Source organism: Suillus discolor (genome assembly GCF_016758755.1).
Source record: "Suillus discolor strain FC423 chromosome Unknown F5147scaffold_385, whole genome shotgun sequence".
In the NCBI taxonomy this organism is placed as follows: Eukaryota; Fungi; Basidiomycota; class Agaricomycetes; order Boletales; family Suillaceae; genus Suillus; species Suillus discolor.
This window is the reverse complement of record NW_024541632.1, coordinates 1-17,326: the sequence shown is the minus strand read 5'-3', so window position 1 is coordinate 17,326 and position 17,326 is coordinate 1. Positions and strand designations below refer to the sequence as shown.

Genomic DNA, 17,326 nt, shown 5'->3' with positions numbered 1-17,326 from the left:
GATTGGCAGACCTCTCACCTGCGCAAACTTCCATTCCGACTAGTGACGATATATGGTCCGAGTTTGGCCTGCCGCAAAGTTACAATGCCTGCTTCCAATTAGGACGACAGATCAATTTCGGCTGCCCAACGGCCGTAAACATCGTGGGTACTACTAGGGCACTGTAGGTCAAGTGCTGCTCCGAGGATCGTGTATGGTGTATATCGTAAAGGAGCAAAGTCGCTTGGTTCAATAGGAGTCTAATCAAGAGCTCGACTGGCTAGAAGTATCTCCGGGCTTTGCAATGATACGGTGACGATCCCAGATCAGTGCACGTCTTAGGAGCGTGTACCAAAGTGGCTTGATTCTAGTGTCCAATCAAGAACTCGACTAGCTAGAAGCATTCCCGGGCTTTGCTATGATATTCGCTGGGCTGCGGGCAATCCCAGATGCACAATCCCAGATGCACATGTCTCCAAGTTCAATAGACGCGTACTAGTAGCGCTGCCCATGTGAGTTCTGTCATTCAAGTTATTGCTGTAGAAATACTCCCAGACCTTGGCATGATAGAGCGCGGGATGTACGGAGATTGCGATGCCATGGTTTCCTATTATTCTGCACAAAGATCAGCGGCTTATCAGCGTCATTCCAAGTATAACGCAGTCCAGAAGGAAAAAGTACGCTATCAATTCGGCGCCTGTACCTCATCATGAGGTGCAAAGCGCACAACTTGAACTAGAGCGCTTTTGGGCGGTGCGTCGTGCACAGGTTTGAGATTTTTTTGTATCCGAAGCGCGCATGACGTCAGGCAGAAGGTAATCACGTGCATTTATCCGCACGCACTGATTCGACGTCAAATATAAGGGCTTCCGAATAACGAAAAAGGCTTGCCACCAAACCCGAACGTCATGCGGGCGAGCGTTAAATCATTTCACCCCTGCACATCAATGAATTTTTAGGGTTCAACTTACCCGCTAAACCAGGAGCTGGACGTAAGTAGTAACTCTATTCGAGTTGGCCGCCGCTAGTGCCTATCAGATGGCACAATTGTGATCGGCATATAAGGAGGCAAGCCTAGAGGTCCTACCGTACTGTCCTGTTTCGCATCAGCTGCTCCAACTCCATCGCAACTTGAACACCTCGTGGAAGCAATGCCAAAGCAAAACAAGTCGGTCTTGCAAAGACAGTACAGGAGCAAGGAGCTCGATGGGTTTTCCCTGGTACGGGCGGAGATTTATCATGCTAGTAGAGGAGAGTCAGACCCCAAGACAAGACAAGATGTTCTACGAAAAGGTGTGTGTATATATTGAATGAAAACATAAAATTAGCTGAGTGTTTTCTCCAGCTGCACGGCTGATTAGGGAGCTTTCTGTGTTGAACGCAAAGTTGCAACAACAAATTTATATAAAGTCCCGTCACACCGGTTCCGAAACGCCACCAAGTTGTGTAGGAGGGTTCCCAACAACCATCAGTAGTAAGTATATTCTGACCACAGGCAATCCGCACCTCATTGACACTCAGCAGATCCTTGTACGCGAGGCCCATATTCCCCTGTGCTTTACGATCATTTCATCGAGCAGCCAAATAGCGTCTGCCAGCTCGCAAGCATATCGCCGACCGAATCGCATCCATATGTCACCAACACAGGCTATGAGCTGTGCGATGACGTGCCATTGGAGAACACGAACACCACCCTGGCATATAATCAGATCATCAGCCAGGTGAATCCTCATTGGAGTCCGGATCGCCAATATTACAACCATGGTGAACAAATATACGTATGGGACGATAGAATTGCCTAGTGTACATCAACTTCTCACTACCCGCGATAGCTAGATTTTTGTCTGTTGGGGGTCGATTTATGGCGTGAATCAGATGTAGATTCTCAAAATCTGGCATTTGATTCCGGGTACTAGTTGCGTATCGTAAGCCGTCGATCGATGACACCGACACTACTCGCAAGCGAGGACCTTTTATGGAGAAGTAAGTATGCATCCAGAGCCGGAGTCTTTCGGGGCTTTCCACAGTTTAAACATAGGTTCCAACTTCTAGATGCTCGAACCTGCCTGCATTTGGCCTGCATCGAGGCCCGGTTTTCTAACTTAGCCGAATCATTCACAGAATTTACATGAGCTAATCGTAAATTCTTCCAGTAATCCTGATTTGCCTCTACTCCACATCTTCGTGTCCTGCAATCTTCTGCTTGATTCTATCGGGACATCGCACCAACATATGAAGATGCGGACATCAGGTGCGGAAGGATCTGAAGATGTTGTCCCTCGCGGACATAGTCCCAACATTACAATGCCGCCGGATTACAAGTTTAGTCAAACTTCGAAGTGCCTTATAACAAGGCATCGAGATTCGACAAACTACCAATTGAGTTCCGCGGCGAGCTGCATTCAACGTATGTAAGGCCTATTAAAAGACTATCGTCCATTTATAACCCCAAGCACTAAGTTGGCCCTTAAAATGTATTACATGGTATCGTAAGGCCGAAAACTTTTTCTGATATAATGATGCGGCCATGGGGTATGGAGAGGATCAGGAGAGGATGAACTCACTTTCCGTAAGAGGATCCTCTGGAGAGAGATTCAGATGAACCGTGCACCAAGGAGACATCCTGACACAGGCATGTGGTCTCACAGACCATTTATTCACAACATGAAAATAGGGTCACTCATACCGCCGTGGCATCTTCAAAGTGCTGCCGAGGTGACACCGGATATAGCTGCTCTTTCTGAGCCGAAGTGCATATCATATGGTTAGTATCCTAGACTCGTAACCAGTTTTTAGTAAAGTGCTTGACGTAGTAACTGTAAGACTGGTCGGATCATCTTGGAGAGATTTCGGGGCCAAAGCGCGGAGTTTCTCAAACATTATGCCGCATCTGTTGAACCCTTCATTTGAATTATCGATCCTTCGCTAGCCCTGACCAAGACAAAAAAATCCTGGCCATCCTGGAAATCCTTTGTGGGCTTCGGATGACGGTCATGGACCTCACATTATACTCTATCAGCAAGGATATCATGTATTTGAGCTGAAATCATTTAGGATGCTGTGTTCCTTACAATATAAAAGCGAGCTGTGCAAAAGCTTCAAGAGTTTGCTTACTTTGTTCCGTCGAATGGGTGCTCGTAAAGTCCGGTATATTGTCGATAGCTTCTAGAGAACTACACGACAAAGGTGGGACAAAATTAATGATAAAACTTGCGTATGGTTGGAGTTGACATCGACATAGCATACAGTGTGCACGGTAGACACAATAAGCGATTGGTTACCGGTTACCGCCGGCACGACCACCGGGTATCTGAATTCAAACTCCGTGCTTCGCCTCTCTGATGATTGATTTCGCCATAGACTCGTGACCACGCCACTCCACTTTGTTCATGGCTGGTCACGAGCCTAGATGTCGCCATTGAAGTACACAGCACACCAACCAGTTACAGCCATCCATTATAAGCGTGCCATCACTATAGAAAGCTCGGCAAGTTCTAGTATTCTACATTTACTTCAGTTTCTATTATAATTTTCTATCATAGGAGATGTGAGACGCAGGCTGGTTCGAGGGGTATCCAAAGGACGTATATTGGTCGATCTGATTCAAGCTGTTACTGTATCGTGGGACGGTACTCGTCTGGTCCCGCACGCCCTCCAGCATGGCAGCATCGCACACCCCAGGGCTCATACCGATGTAAAAATCGTGCAGTGTGTTTTGTGATACGATTTGTGTCGTCCGGTGCGTGCAAGCCGACCTGACATCACCATTCCAGTGCAAGGACATGTCAGGTACCCGCACTGTAGGGTCTGTTCATCAGACAATTGCAGCCAGACCTGCAGAAGCTGACACCTACTTTGTGTCATCATATGGCCCTCGTCGTTTGTCCGAGATGATTTTAGCATATAAAGTTGCTGCTGCAGCTTCAGATTCATCAGGTTAAGCTGTCGGATATGTTGTGCGGCTAACCACGCATTGAATCCTTCTGTGGCTCAAAAATTTACCTGGTATGCTCACCTTTTGATAACGTCTCGTATTTTGTTTTTGGGGCTTCCTGATCATCTGTAGATTCGCGAATGGCGTCGCGAAGCTCTGCAAAGCCGTCGGTCTCCCTGTCTCTGTATTGCTTTTGCTGCGTGGACTTGTTCTGCCTGTATGCATGGTCTTTGGTATCGTCGTGCATCATGTCGAAAGCCCCCGAATTTGGAGTGAACGAGGATATACAGTGTGCTTGCTCGACAGAGGAATGAATCATAGTGAGTCATAGTCGAATCATCTTAAATACATTGCCGTTGCTACCTTTCTTCATGAAGGTGACAAACACAGCACTGAGGATTTTCTTACCTCGTCATCGGATGTATTGCAAGCAGTCACAACCAAGACGCCAGATCCTGTAAATACTCGTAGCTATGCAATCTCAACGATGACATCGGCCGGACTCCAAGCTCGACGACCTCATGTTTTGGCCTGAATGCCACATGGTTGCCTTGTCTTCATTGTTCCCAATCGATCCTCGTGTCAATTTTCAAGGTCGCTCGTAGCGCACAGGACCGTGTTCAAGTCAGGGGTGACGTGCAGGGGTGGTATGTTGGGTACTGCCGACGGTGGTGCGTGCACTCGGTTGGCTTATTGCTCAGTTTGACATCCGAACGTTTCTCTTCGCCTCGATGCTTCTAACGTGCATATCATATAGTTTCTCTTCGACACTCATGCGAAACAAACTAAGTAACGCCCTCATGGAAGCAAACTTCACCCGAAGATGTCGGGTCCGAAAGGTAATCAGGTACACAACATGAACATAATTTCATTGGCTGGGCTGGTCAGTGCCTTCAGGGATGCAAACTCAACCTAACCTTATTTCATTGGCTGGGCTGCACGTCAGTACCTTGAGGTTTGCGACTTACTGCACGTATGAGGCAGCGTCGAGGCTATACGCACAGTGACTCTTCTCGGCATAATGTATATTGTCCGCAAATTCTCCGAGTCTATTAAGGCACTTGACCAGTAAAGCCGAACCTTGGTCCTTGGCGGCAAGTCTCCTTTCATTTAGTAGCCCTTACCAACCTTACCGCGATACAATAGAGCAGTGAGTGGTATCTGTTCAACGGTCCGACACATCCGACGTCCAAGTGGAGCGGGTGCACTGTCAATAAGATACGTTTTAATTTCTGCCGTCTGTCTCTGATGTCACAGTTATGGATATATCATACATAAGATTGCTCTTAAATAGTCCATGTTGTCTTGGATTCCAGTTTTCGGGTGTTGTCGGGAATGACTAGTCGACTCTTGGTCTCCTGCCATCTTGTCTGAGTTTGTCGGTGTGAACTTCAACGTCAAGTCCTGATTGGAACACAGACATACCACTGATACATCCTCGCTGTTCCTTCGATATTTTTCGGTAGTGAACACTGCATCGGGGAGACCAAAACCCACGTTTCGTCGATTGGAGTTCGAACGTTCAGCTTCTACATTTATTTTTTCATCTTCGTCCAAATATATATCACCAACCTGGTGCCACCTCCACAGCCTTATTTCAATGCCTCCGTAGTATCATTGCTATGACACTGATCGACAGGTTACCAAGCCAACCGTTGTGGACTCATATGGTAGCAGTAGAATTTTAATGTTACGCTTGGTCTCTACATTAGTGGCAATTCACCTGAAAGACGGAGCCAAAGGCGGGCCGTCTCAGGAATGCGTAGAATCAACTGTTCTATCACCCAAACGGATCCTTAATAACTTTCTTGTTAGTTCACAAAGAAGTCATCCAATCATTGTTCAAAAAGCACAAGAAAAATTACTGGGACTATATGTAAGTAATAAAGAGTGAGGCATATGTTATCCTGTCCTGCTCCTGCCACGTGACATTGATATATATATCATTTAAATGCCCCTGCCTTGTCCGGGGTACCCTCGCAAGTAGTTCGAATCCGGCAGTGCAGCATTGCCGGGATAATATTGATCGGGATACTGCGCGGAGCTGAAGTTATTCCCCGGAGCACCGAAACTAGACTCAGGAACATAGGGGATAGCGGTAGTTCCCCCCGACCATGCCCCGTGTGTCTGACCACCTGTGTGCTGTTTAGCATCTGAGTGAGTCCAATAGCCAGTTAATGCACCTTGCGCTCCCCACGACGAATGAGGTACTCCGTTGAGTTGTCTGCGTAACTCTTCATTCTGACGACTGAGCTCTCTAATTTTCTGTGCAGCTGGAGAGTGTGTTAGGTAATTGAATATTAACAGAATGAATTGACATGCCTGCCGTCAGTGTTTCATGGCGTTTCGCCTGGGTCAACCCTCCCCTCTGTCACTTCACGAATTGCTTGCTGAAGATTCGCGAATCCCTCTCCCTCCTTCTCTCTGTATAGGCGCTGCTGATCTGCCTTGCTCTGAGGCGAATCAGCTGAAGTTTGAGTTAAAGGACATCTTGAAAGTGTTGGGTGTGTTTCGAGTGAAGTGTTGTGTGATTCGAATGAAGTTTGTGTGCTTTGAGCGGGTTCTTTGCAGACTATTTATTCATTATCGTCTCCACGAGTGCGGACTGTTTAACGTTATCCATCATTGTTCATCTTCGAGGATATTGCACGCCACTCTGCAAGCATAATATCAGAATCGCCGATCGAGTGTGTTATACTCCACGTTGACTCGATGTCTGTACGTCTCCCCGCCAGTGCCACAACACACAGAACACAAGAAGAACCTAGTTGTTACTTAGACACGCCATCAGCCTATTCACGGGTATCAGAAAAAGTGTTTACGTGCCTTGTTTAATTGCGAAGTAGAAGAATGAATATGACTGTCATATGATAAAGCCAAGTGATTCCGTAATTCATGTCAACTTGCGTAAGCTGGCGATCGCCGAAACATATCCGTGTTGGATCATATGCATTATCGATGGCCTGTGCTTAAGGATCGCTTAAGGACGAGTACGTGGTCTTTGTTCTAGTTAGCAGTGTCCCGTGTTCCACGGGAATCCAAGCTTCAAGTACGGATCAACTGCACTTACAACTTTAATTTATTCCGATCAGCTTTCCAACTTGCTACTATCATACACTGTCTTGGCTTTGTTGATGAGTCGGATCGACAAATCATCCTGCTGCAATGCGATGTGCATCGTAGTGAAGCTATTGTGAACCAGTATTTCCGCAACGAACAGCGGCATACCGTGTATGTGATCAGGGCAGCATTCCATACATTGTTACAACATACTTGGACGAGGTTCCTTGTCCTGAACGTGCTTGCATGAGAGACTCTGAGTAGACTCAACCGGCCAGTAAATACTGATATCAGAAGTAACGCGATGACTCACCTATCTGAACATGATAATAGCTCCATCGGAGTCCGATCGTCCTCTTTGGTTCATCAAGGTTGTAAACTTAGCCCCACTGACCCATTTTTTTTTTTTTCGCGAACGAGTGTTATAATATTTGCCGTGCACGTGGGGAACAAGCAAGCGAGAAAAAGATAAAATGCACTTGATAGGATATTTTGAGGAACTACTTCGTCATCGTGAGATATGCATGGTACCGGTACCGGTGCAGTGACACATAAGGTTTCAACGTTTTACGTCTTTCAATCAAAAGCAGATTCGGACCTGGCCAGACCTAGCCTAGAGCAAGTAAGTACTCTGGATTACCTGTCAAATGTAATTTTATTGTAAAAGTGCAGTTTCCCCGCGTGAATTAAATTGAATATTCTTATTTGGCCATCCCCGACTTCCCACGAATGGCCCTATGCGTGGGAACCCTTTTGTACCGTTTGTTATACTGAGTCATAAAACTTGTGTTCTGCCGCCTGCGTGTTGATACTGGATGCGCGAAATGAGGAACCCAGTGTCAATCATACTTCTCGAGTGTCTGGACGGCACCTGTCTCACCTGCTTGCACAGGATCACGGGGTTCAGAACTTGAGATGGCAACCGCTGAGCACGGTGTTCTACATATTCCTCCTGTCATCAGCGCATCTCTTATTCTCGATTCAGCAGCTATCCGAGCTTCTAAAGCCATGTCTTCACCCAGCACGTGTTGATGATCTTGCTCGCCGTTTAAATAAGCTGAACGTCCAGATATGTATCCGTCGATTGGCCAGGCTATACAAGAAGCTCTCTCACCAAAAAAACGTGTGATGCACTTCCGAAGTTCCCAATCATTCCCCAACGCGCACTATCCCTATTTCATGCTGGAGCGAGTGTTTTGGGTGATGTTTATCTCGCGTATTTTCCGTTCTTGAGCTGTCGGTCACTCTCGGTCAAGGCGGTTTTCTGTCAGGTTCTCGCCCACGAGTTCAATTGGCGTGTTTGTTACTGAACGTGACGTCGGAGAACGCATGAGTTCTTGATATTGTAGCCGGTGAGGAGTGCTAGTATACTTATTACAACTATTTTGTGCGTTCTCATCGGAATCATAGGACGTTGTCTCGCGCTCTGTCAAGGACATAGAACGCAAACAGAATGCGCTGGCAGAGGTAGGGGATATCCGTACAGATTGAGAACGGAAATGGTCAGTTTGAATGACTGTACGTTGGACTGAACCACTTTCTGTTCACACGATGAATAAATCCTATTGTGAAATTTATAGTCCTGCATCTGATCTGCGAAGCGTCTGATTGTTGTACACGACGAAGTTGGCTTGACCTGTTCATATATGCACATCTAACTAAATCTGAAGATGGTGGCAGTGAATGCTTCGTTGGCGCCACTGGGGATTTTTGAACGGTGGTAGCAGTAAGTACAAGTCAAAACTTGTCTTCTAGCGCTAGTTGAGCTCACTGCTGGATGTAACAGCGCAGGGGTGATCGAAAATGCCCCTTCATCCTCGGATCCTTTCTCCTCAGTGAGCTCGTTTTTTTGATACGAGTCCACAAGGCCTTTCTTACTAGTATTTCAGGTTGAGCACCGCTGGCAGCCAATGAATGCTTTCTCATTCATACACATGTCTGCTTAGAAGGGACTACTCCCCAACCCCGCAATATTTCAAGCACTAATGTTATGTCGAAGTTCGGATTATACAAGGTACACCTTCAAGAGAGATACTCGACACAGTTTCGAGTTGCCCGGCTTACGCCCCAACATGCAAGCGTCTTGATCAATGATCACAATTAAACTGCTTTCCACCTTCAAGATACCCTGCATATCCCGTTCTCGGAGGACAAAATAAACGTTGGTCTCATATTTCTGTATATAAATGATGCATCGATGAATGATGATTACGAGCCGCGTGGCGGCAATCACTTGCATAAGGTTCTCCATAGCTGTTTATAAACACACTTCCTGATCATTTATTCCCTGGGGTTTCAACTACATGGGATCGATCATACCTTGTGCTCTTTATGTCTTTAGGGTTCACACTATCAACAGAAAGCCGACGCACAGCTGTCGTGGCATCGAGCAATTCATAATGCAATCATCCCGGGAGTTGCAAAATATTTCCGATTCTTAATATTGAAAAGCTTGGTTACAAACACTGACCCGATCATATCGTATCGCGGATCAGTCGACCTTATAGTAGAGCAAGCAGTGTAGGAGATCGAGCATGAAATGCATGCTCGTTCTTGAACTCGACGTTGATTTATCTATACTGGGTAGCCGGCATAGCCTAAAGATTGTCAACGTTCTGGCTGGCCTAGATATCAATCCGACTGTCCGCCGATAAGACACCGATCTTTGTTGTCACACAAATTATTGGTGATTATCATTGATTGCAAAGACGTGTGAAGGAACGGCTTCACGAACCTAGTCAATAGCAGAGTATGTACTGTTTACATCGGGCGTTGCTCCAAGAAGACAATAAATAGGATTTTTCTAAAAGGAACGACTTCGCTTCGGTGTACCATGGTCGCGATTAATCCAGTTTTTGTGGGAGGGGGACTTCGTGATCACAATCACAAAGCTACGATCGAAATGGATCCGGAACCGCTGTAGCCTAAACCTCACCAGTGGTGAACGTTGTTCATAATTGTAAATCTATACACAAGGATCTGATCTGAAATAGAGAAATGTGCGAGAGAGTGAAACCTTGGCGACCTTTGAGAGTAGCCGCAAAGGAATCTGTTTGCGTTTCACTGTCCAACAGGAGCAGTAAGGATGAGAATAAAACATGATTCGTAGATACAGTGGTTCTTGAGCAGTTGGACTTCGACGAATTGACGATGTAGAGCTGTTATTCGTACTCACGGTAGTCGCCAGCTAGTGTTTATAATTTTATCGTTGAATTCGTCGCAAAATAGGTTTTGTGGAGAGAAGAAAGCATGATTGAGGAAAGCGCGAGCCCATTAGCCAGTATGTGCGGAGAGCTTCGTCAATGTCTCTTTCACAGCCACGATGAGAATAGGCAACGTAGTACGATTGCCGTCACTGAAAGGTTCTATTGATTCCTGTAAAAATAGCATGGGCAAGGCGAGACAACAGTGGGTAACAGGAGGACAGTGAATATCGTTTGCATAGAGGTGAGGTGTGAGTAGGAGTGCCATCATCGGTCACTGCAAAACCGATCATGGGACTCATGGCGCGAGCATGCGTTAAATCGCTCCAAATGCTACCGTTAAGTCACTATCAGGTAGAACGATGTAGCCATTTTATTTCCAGTAGTTTTTGTTGTCGTATTGTCATGATACCTAGATCCATTTTGGATAGCGACCAATTCATGAAAAGTACAGGTGGTCGCCATATAGCACTGGAACGAAAGAACAAAAAAGCAGCAATGAGAAGTGGTAACAGGATGTGAGCTTGCGTCAGTGTTGTATGGCGTGCTGGAAGGTGTAGATGGTATGCATGTATGGCTGATAGTGTCGTGAAACAAAATGGAAGAGCAACTTGGAGGTCAAAAGGAGGGAGGTGTAAGTACTAGTCAAGGCTCAGCGCTGACGGTCGTCCCTCGACCGTTACGTCATTTACCGTTAGGCCGAAAGGCAATGAGCTTTGACTATCGCGGATGCTGATTATTTGTAAATGAGCAGGCACAGCATGAATGTACAGCGTGGATGCAATTGACACCGAGCCGGCGGCTATTCAAAGACTCGCACATGTACCGGTCAGCCTGTGATAGATGTCTCTGATTTGAAGACTCAATACTAAGCGTTCCATAAAAATGTCAAGATTATATGTAATATACGATGCACAGATATTCTTAGGAAGACTAATTGATGTTGAAATCCGGCCATGCCCCGTGTGTCTGACCACCTGTGTACTGTTTAGCATCTGAGTGAGTCCAATAGCCAAGTAATGCACCTTGCGCTCCCCATGACGAATGAAGTACTCCGTTGAATTGTCTGCGTAACTCTTCATTCTGACGACTGAGCTCTCTAATTTTCTGTGCAGCTGGAGAGTGTGTTAGGTAATTGAATATTAACAGAATGAATTGACATGCCTGCCGTCAGTGTTTCATGGCGTTTCGCCGGGTCAACCCTCCCCTCTGTCACTTCACGAATTGCTTGCTGAAGATCCGCGAATCCCTCTCCCTCCTTCTCTCTGTATAGGCGCTGCTGATCTGCCTTGCTCTGAGGCGACTCAGTGAAGTTTGAGTTGGAGGACATCTGGAAGGTGTTGGGCTTGCTTTGAGTGAAGTGTTGTGTGATTCGAATGAAGTTTGAGTGTGGTTCTTTGCAGACTATTTATTCATTGTCGTCTCCACGAGTACGGACTGTTTAACGTTATCCATTATTGTTCATATTCGAGGATATTGCATGCCACTCTGCAAGCAGATATCAGAATCGATCGAGAGTGACACTCCACGTTGACCCGATGTCTATACGTCTCCCCGTCAGTGCCACAACGCACAGGGATTGAGCACAAGAAGAACCTAGTTGTTACTTAGACACGCCGTATGCAGCCTGTTCACGGGTATCAGAAAAAGTGTTTACGTACCTTGTTTAATGGCGAAGTAGAAGGATGAATATGACTGTCATATGATAAAGCCAAATGATTCCGTAATTCATGTCAACTGGCGTTCGCCGAAACATTATCCGTGTTCGATGGCCTGTGCTTAAGAATCGCTTGAGGACGAGTACGTGCTCTTTGTTCTAGTTAACAGTGTCCCGTGGAACACGGAAATCCAAGCTTCAGGTAACGATCAATTGCACTTACAACTTTAATTTATTGTGATCAGCTTTCCAACTACTATCATACACTATCTTGTGATTGTTGATGAGTCGGATCGATAAATCATTAAGCCTGCTGCAATGCGATGTGCATCGTAGTGAAGCTACTGTGAGCCAGAATTTCTACAACGAGTAGTGGCATACCGTGTATATAGCTCCTTGTCCTAAATGTGCTTGCATGAGAGACTCGGAGCAGACTCAACCGGCCAGTCTCAGAAGTAACGCGAGCAACGCGATGACTCACCTATCTGAACATGATAATAGCTCCAATCGTCCTCTTTGGTTCATCAAGGTTGTAAACTTAGCCCCACTGACCCATTTTGTTTTTTTCGCGAACGAGTGTTATAATACTGCCGTGCACGTGGGGAACAAGCAAGCGAGAAAATATTAAATGCACTTGATGAGATATTTTGAGGAAATACCTCATATGCATGCATACTAGATGTCCACGGGAGTTCGCGCCTTTTTGGCAAAACGGTTATTACTCCACATCGCACAAACAAACAAAATTAATTATTTGACAGTTCGATAGCGTGACATCGAAAGTACAACGTCTGCTAGTTTCTTTTTCGAAAATTGACGTGTTGAGTCCAGCGGAGAGTTACCGCGCAGAAAAGTGCATTTTCCCTAGAGTTCGCGCACTTCGTCACACTATGTCACACGTCTGCCGCAATGCCTTTTCACGCTCCGCAGAATTCGCACCGTTTAAATGTTGTGAAGTTGTGCATGTGTAAAGCATTTCGGCATTGCGGAGTTTTGATTACACAGTCTCTATGTAACGCTTTGGGCAGATTGTCACGTCTGGGGCTTATTTCTTTATCGCAGATGATCCTGACAAGCATGTGCCCCGAATAAATTTGTTTTAGTATTCTCTAATCATGTATATAACCATCTCACAATATTCCAGAATTATATGTGGAGATCTGACCTTTAGAGTGAGCCTTCTATGCCTCTCGCACTGATAAGTTGCCCATGGAACAAGATCTACTTCGATTTTCTTCAAAATATATATATGGGAGTGTGTATTATGTTTGGGCGAATCCAGATCTATCATGGATAAGGATTCTGTGCAGAATTGCGTGTGCTAGAGTCAATGCGCGGACTCTTGGGACACACGGACTCGTGGGACCATCTAGTATGGTACCGGAAGTCTATTTTTTTATTTCAGATGTGACTCGCGACTTCCCCGACTTCCCACGAATGTACTTAGGAAGACCGGATGCGTGGGAACCCTTTCGGATCGATGTCACCGAGTCAACAAACTCCATGATGCCATCAAACTTGTGTTCTGCGTGCTGACACCAAAAGACTAGTGTCAATGCAATTATGTCTCATTTCACTTCTCGAGTCTCTTGACGGCACCTGTCTCACCTGCTTACAAGATAACGGGGCACTTTGCTTACTGTCGAGCTTCTGAAAGATCCTGAGGTGGCAACCGCTACATACTCCTCTTGTCATCAGCGCATCTCTTACTCTCGGTTCAGCAGCTATACGAGCTTCTAAAGCTGTGTCTTTACCCAGCACGTGTTGATGATCTTGCTCGCCGTTTAAATAAGCTGAACGTCCAGATATGTATTCGTCGATTGGCGCCAGGCTATACAAGAAGCTCTCTCACCAAAAAAACGTGTGATGCACTTCCGAAGTTCTCAATCATTCCCCAACACGCACTATCCCTATTTCATGCTGGAGCGAGTGTTTTGGGTGATGTATTTTCCGTTCTTGAGCTGTCGGTCACTCTCGGTCAAGGCTGTTTCCTGTCAGGTTCTCGTTCATGAGAGTCAATTAGTGTGTTTGTTCCTGAACGTGACATCGGAGAACACATGAATCCTTGATATTGTAGCCGGTGAGGAGTGCTGGTTATCCCAACTATTTTGCGCGTTCTCATCGGAGTCAATCATAGGACATTGTCTCGTGCTCCGTCAAGGATATATCAGCCCATCTAGAACCCAAATAGAATGCGCTAGCGGAGGTACGAAATAGATGAAGTTGGCTTGATCTGTTCATGCATGCACTCATATACAACATGTCTGCTTAGAAGGGACTACTTTCACATTCCAAGCACTGATGCTATGTCGAAGTTCGGATTATACAAGGTACACCTTCAAGGGAGATACTCGACACAGTTTCCAGTCGCCCGGCTTACACCCCTACATGCAAGCGTCTTGATCACAATCCAACTGCTCTTCACCTTCAAGGTACCTAGCATATCCTGTTCTCGGAGGACAAAATAAACGTTGATTTCTGTATATAAATGATGCATCAATGAATGCTAATTACAAGACGAACCGCGTAGCGGCAATCACTTGCACGATCATGCCTTACGAGTTCTCCAACAAACACACTTCCTGATCATTTATTCACTGGGTTTTCAACTACATAAGATCGATCATACCGTTGTGCTCTTTGTGTATTTAGGGTTCGCACTATCGACAGAAAGCCGACACACAGCATCGAGCAATTCATAATACAATCATCCCGATATTTCCGATTCTTAATATTGAAAAGCTTAGTCACAAACACTGGATCATATCGTACCACGGATCAGCGGAGCAAGCAGTACTAGTGCAGCATGCTCGTTCTTGAACTCGGGGTTGATTTATCTATACTGGGTAGCCGGCATAGCTCAAAGATGTATTGTCAACGTTCTGGCTGGCCTAGATATCAACCCGACTGTCCGCCGATAAGACACCGATCTTTGTTGTCGCACAAATTGTTAGCGATTGCAAAGGCGTGCGAAGGAACGGTTTCGGTGTACCATGGTCGCGATTGATCCAGTTTTTGTGGGAGGGGGACTTCGTGATCACAATCACAAAGCTACAATCGAAATGGATCCGGAACCGTTGTAGTCTAAACCTCACTAGTGGTGAACGTAGTTCATAGTTGTAAATCTATACAAAATAAAGACTCGCACATGAATCGATCAGCCTGTGATAGACGTTTCTGATTTGAAGATTCAATAAGTGTTCCATAACAATGTCAAGTTATTCAGTGATTATATGTGATATACGATGCACAGATATTCTTAGGAAGACTGATTAGTGTTGAAGTGGGGTGAGATAACACCAGTACTTACTGATAGTCCGGTTCATTCCACAGTTTTAGACCGAATTCCACCGCCGAATGCCCATACCCATGCTATCCACCCTTTCCTCATCTCAGAAAAGCCCCTGTTCTGGCGAAGGGCAACGGCAAGGCCAACTGCTGCTATCGCACCTAACAGAAGGATCCGTTTCTCCGTGGGTGTGAGTAGTCCGAACCGAAGACGCAGGCGATGAAAGAGAACGAGTTTCCGGTGTCTTGGGACGGGACCTTTGTGTGACTTCGTCTTTCGCTCATTTTCGCTCTCTATATCTTCATCTTCTATAAACGGGACAACAACATCAGGGCTCCCAACCCAGCTCTCTACGTCGTCATCACGTTCATTGTCGCATTGTGTAGAGAAACTATTTTGAGGAGGTCTCCACGTGTGCACAACGCTCTTAGGCCCAAGTATGTCCTTAACGCGAAGCTCGGGAAGGGTGGGAGGATAAGTCTCAAGGAGCTGTGCAGCGTGTGTTAGAAGGGACGTAAGTGAAATTGGAGGCCGGCAGGATTTTTTAGGGGGTAATGAGGACGAACGGGACGCAGTGCAGGAACTAGAACGCGATTTACGTAGCGACGTCGGGGATGTCGGTCTAGAAAGAGACGGTGGGTTGGGTGGGAGCAGTTGTGGCTGTGAGGGCCGGATGTCAGTATTAATTTCGGCAGTATTATCGACGAGTGTCTCTAGAGAAATCATGGCCGGAGGCTGAACTGAGAACAACGTGGGGTGCGAATCATCCGATGGTTGGATGCTCCAAGTATCAGCAGAGTGGCCAGCATCAGTAGTCACATCGGTCTCTCCATGGACAACTTCACCATCGGTGATATTCTGGGACGCTCCATTCTCTGCCAAACAGGGAACTGGTTTCTCTTCGATCATTTGATGTTGTTCTATAGAAAGCTCGTGGCTTGTGTTTTCGTCGGGTATATCTGAGAGCTGCCTCATCTCCTCTGTGTTGAATGTGACCGTGTCTTCCTCATCTGGTGATGCTGATCGAGTATGTTGATCGGAGGGAACGTCGTTCGCTGTTCCAGAATCATCACTGAGTGAAGGCAGAGCATTCAAAACTGAATGTATCATGCCATCCTCCTCTTCTTCTGCTAATCGAAGAACATCAGGTTTTCGGACGAGAATGACCTGCACGATATAAGTCAATGATGGGATTACTCAAACAACGATATTTGCCCTAGAATGGTATCGCAGCAATGGCCGTGAAAAAAAGAACTTACAGCGACGGCTAGCCATACCACTGCCAAAGGTTCCCGGCAGAGCAGAAAATCCCAGACATGCTGAATAAGGGGTAGGGTGGGTACCTCGTGTGAGAAGAGGGTGAGAAGATTTGATAGGGCATGGAACGGTAGGGGTGCAATGCTACGAAGCAATGTATAACGCATTAACAAACAAGGCGTGGCAAGGCGTGGAATGCGTTAAGATACCTCTCAAGCAACATTGCATATTTAGGGTCGATGATACGCAGAAGATTACGCGCGATCCGGAGAAGTCCCAATACAGGCTCTAACGTGGGTCCCATAGAGTCCCTCAATCGATGAAGGGAGAGCTTTTCTACACAAGGGAGCTGAAGTTCTGGTGGAAGAGTTAGAAAGACAACAGTGACAATGTCATGGTATCCTTGGAAATAGTGCAACTTCCGACGCTTCCTGAGGAGGGAAACGATCAAACTGTTGAGAGAAGTTTGCAATATAGTTCGGTGACTATCGTCATTATCGTATGCCTGTGACATGTTCGAACACTCGTAGAAAAGTAGCCATGAGATACATTGCCTACGGGATACATCACAAAGCTCCGGTCGGTGTCCAAACGTACTTGACGCTCGTCAGGATGGGGCGGATCGTCTGTAGAAGGTTCTGGAGAGACCTCTGCATACGGAGGAGGTTCTGACGGAACGCAGACTCCGAGCAGGGCTGGCCTGTGAGCATATGATAAGTTAAGCAGCTCAGTGGAACTAGTAAACAATTGCAGTTCCGCGCACCAGACACGTGTTCTTTCCTTTCCAAATCCACCAGGGAGAAGGCTCTGAGCTCGTAGCGCGTCCCAATCTATCGTATCTTCGTCAAGCATGGCAGCGTCGGGAAGTACTTGGCGTTATGGATACTCAAGCTTGCAAGTTTGCCCTCGTCACCACAGGTAAAGTGCTTACTAATCAATTACGCTAC

The 17,326-nt window shown here is 46.3% G+C and overlaps 2 protein-coding genes across 2 annotated transcripts; both read right to left on the bottom strand.

The window, feature by feature from the left end:
* Window positions 1–3,410: 3,410 nt before the first annotated feature.
* Window positions 3,411–4,340, bottom strand: F5147DRAFT_243361 (uncharacterized protein). Its single transcript, XM_041428805.1, has 3 exons — window positions 3,995–4,340; window positions 3,834–3,941; window positions 3,411–3,786 (listed from the first exon to the last, which is right to left on the bottom strand). Exons 1-3 carry the CDS (start codon window positions 4,230–4,232, stop codon window positions 3,503–3,505), a joined length of 630 nt encoding a protein of 209 aa, XP_041284234.1. The 5' UTR covers window positions 4,233–4,340; the 3' UTR covers window positions 3,411–3,502.
* A 10,658-nt stretch (window positions 4,341–14,998) lies between these two features.
* F5147DRAFT_243216 (rab-GTPase-TBC domain-containing protein) lies at window positions 14,999–17,298 on the bottom strand. The gene is made up of 6 exons (XM_041428803.1): window positions 17,143–17,298; window positions 16,938–17,079; window positions 16,589–16,884; window positions 16,382–16,523; window positions 15,144–16,289; window positions 14,999–15,091 (listed from the first exon to the last, which is right to left on the bottom strand). The coding sequence occupies exons 1-5, from the start codon at window positions 17,229–17,231 to the stop codon at window positions 15,156–15,158; spliced, it is 1,803 nt and encodes a 600-aa protein (XP_041284233.1). The 5' UTR covers window positions 17,232–17,298; the 3' UTR covers window positions 14,999–15,091; window positions 15,144–15,155.
* Between the last annotated feature and the right edge of the window lie 28 nt (window positions 17,299–17,326).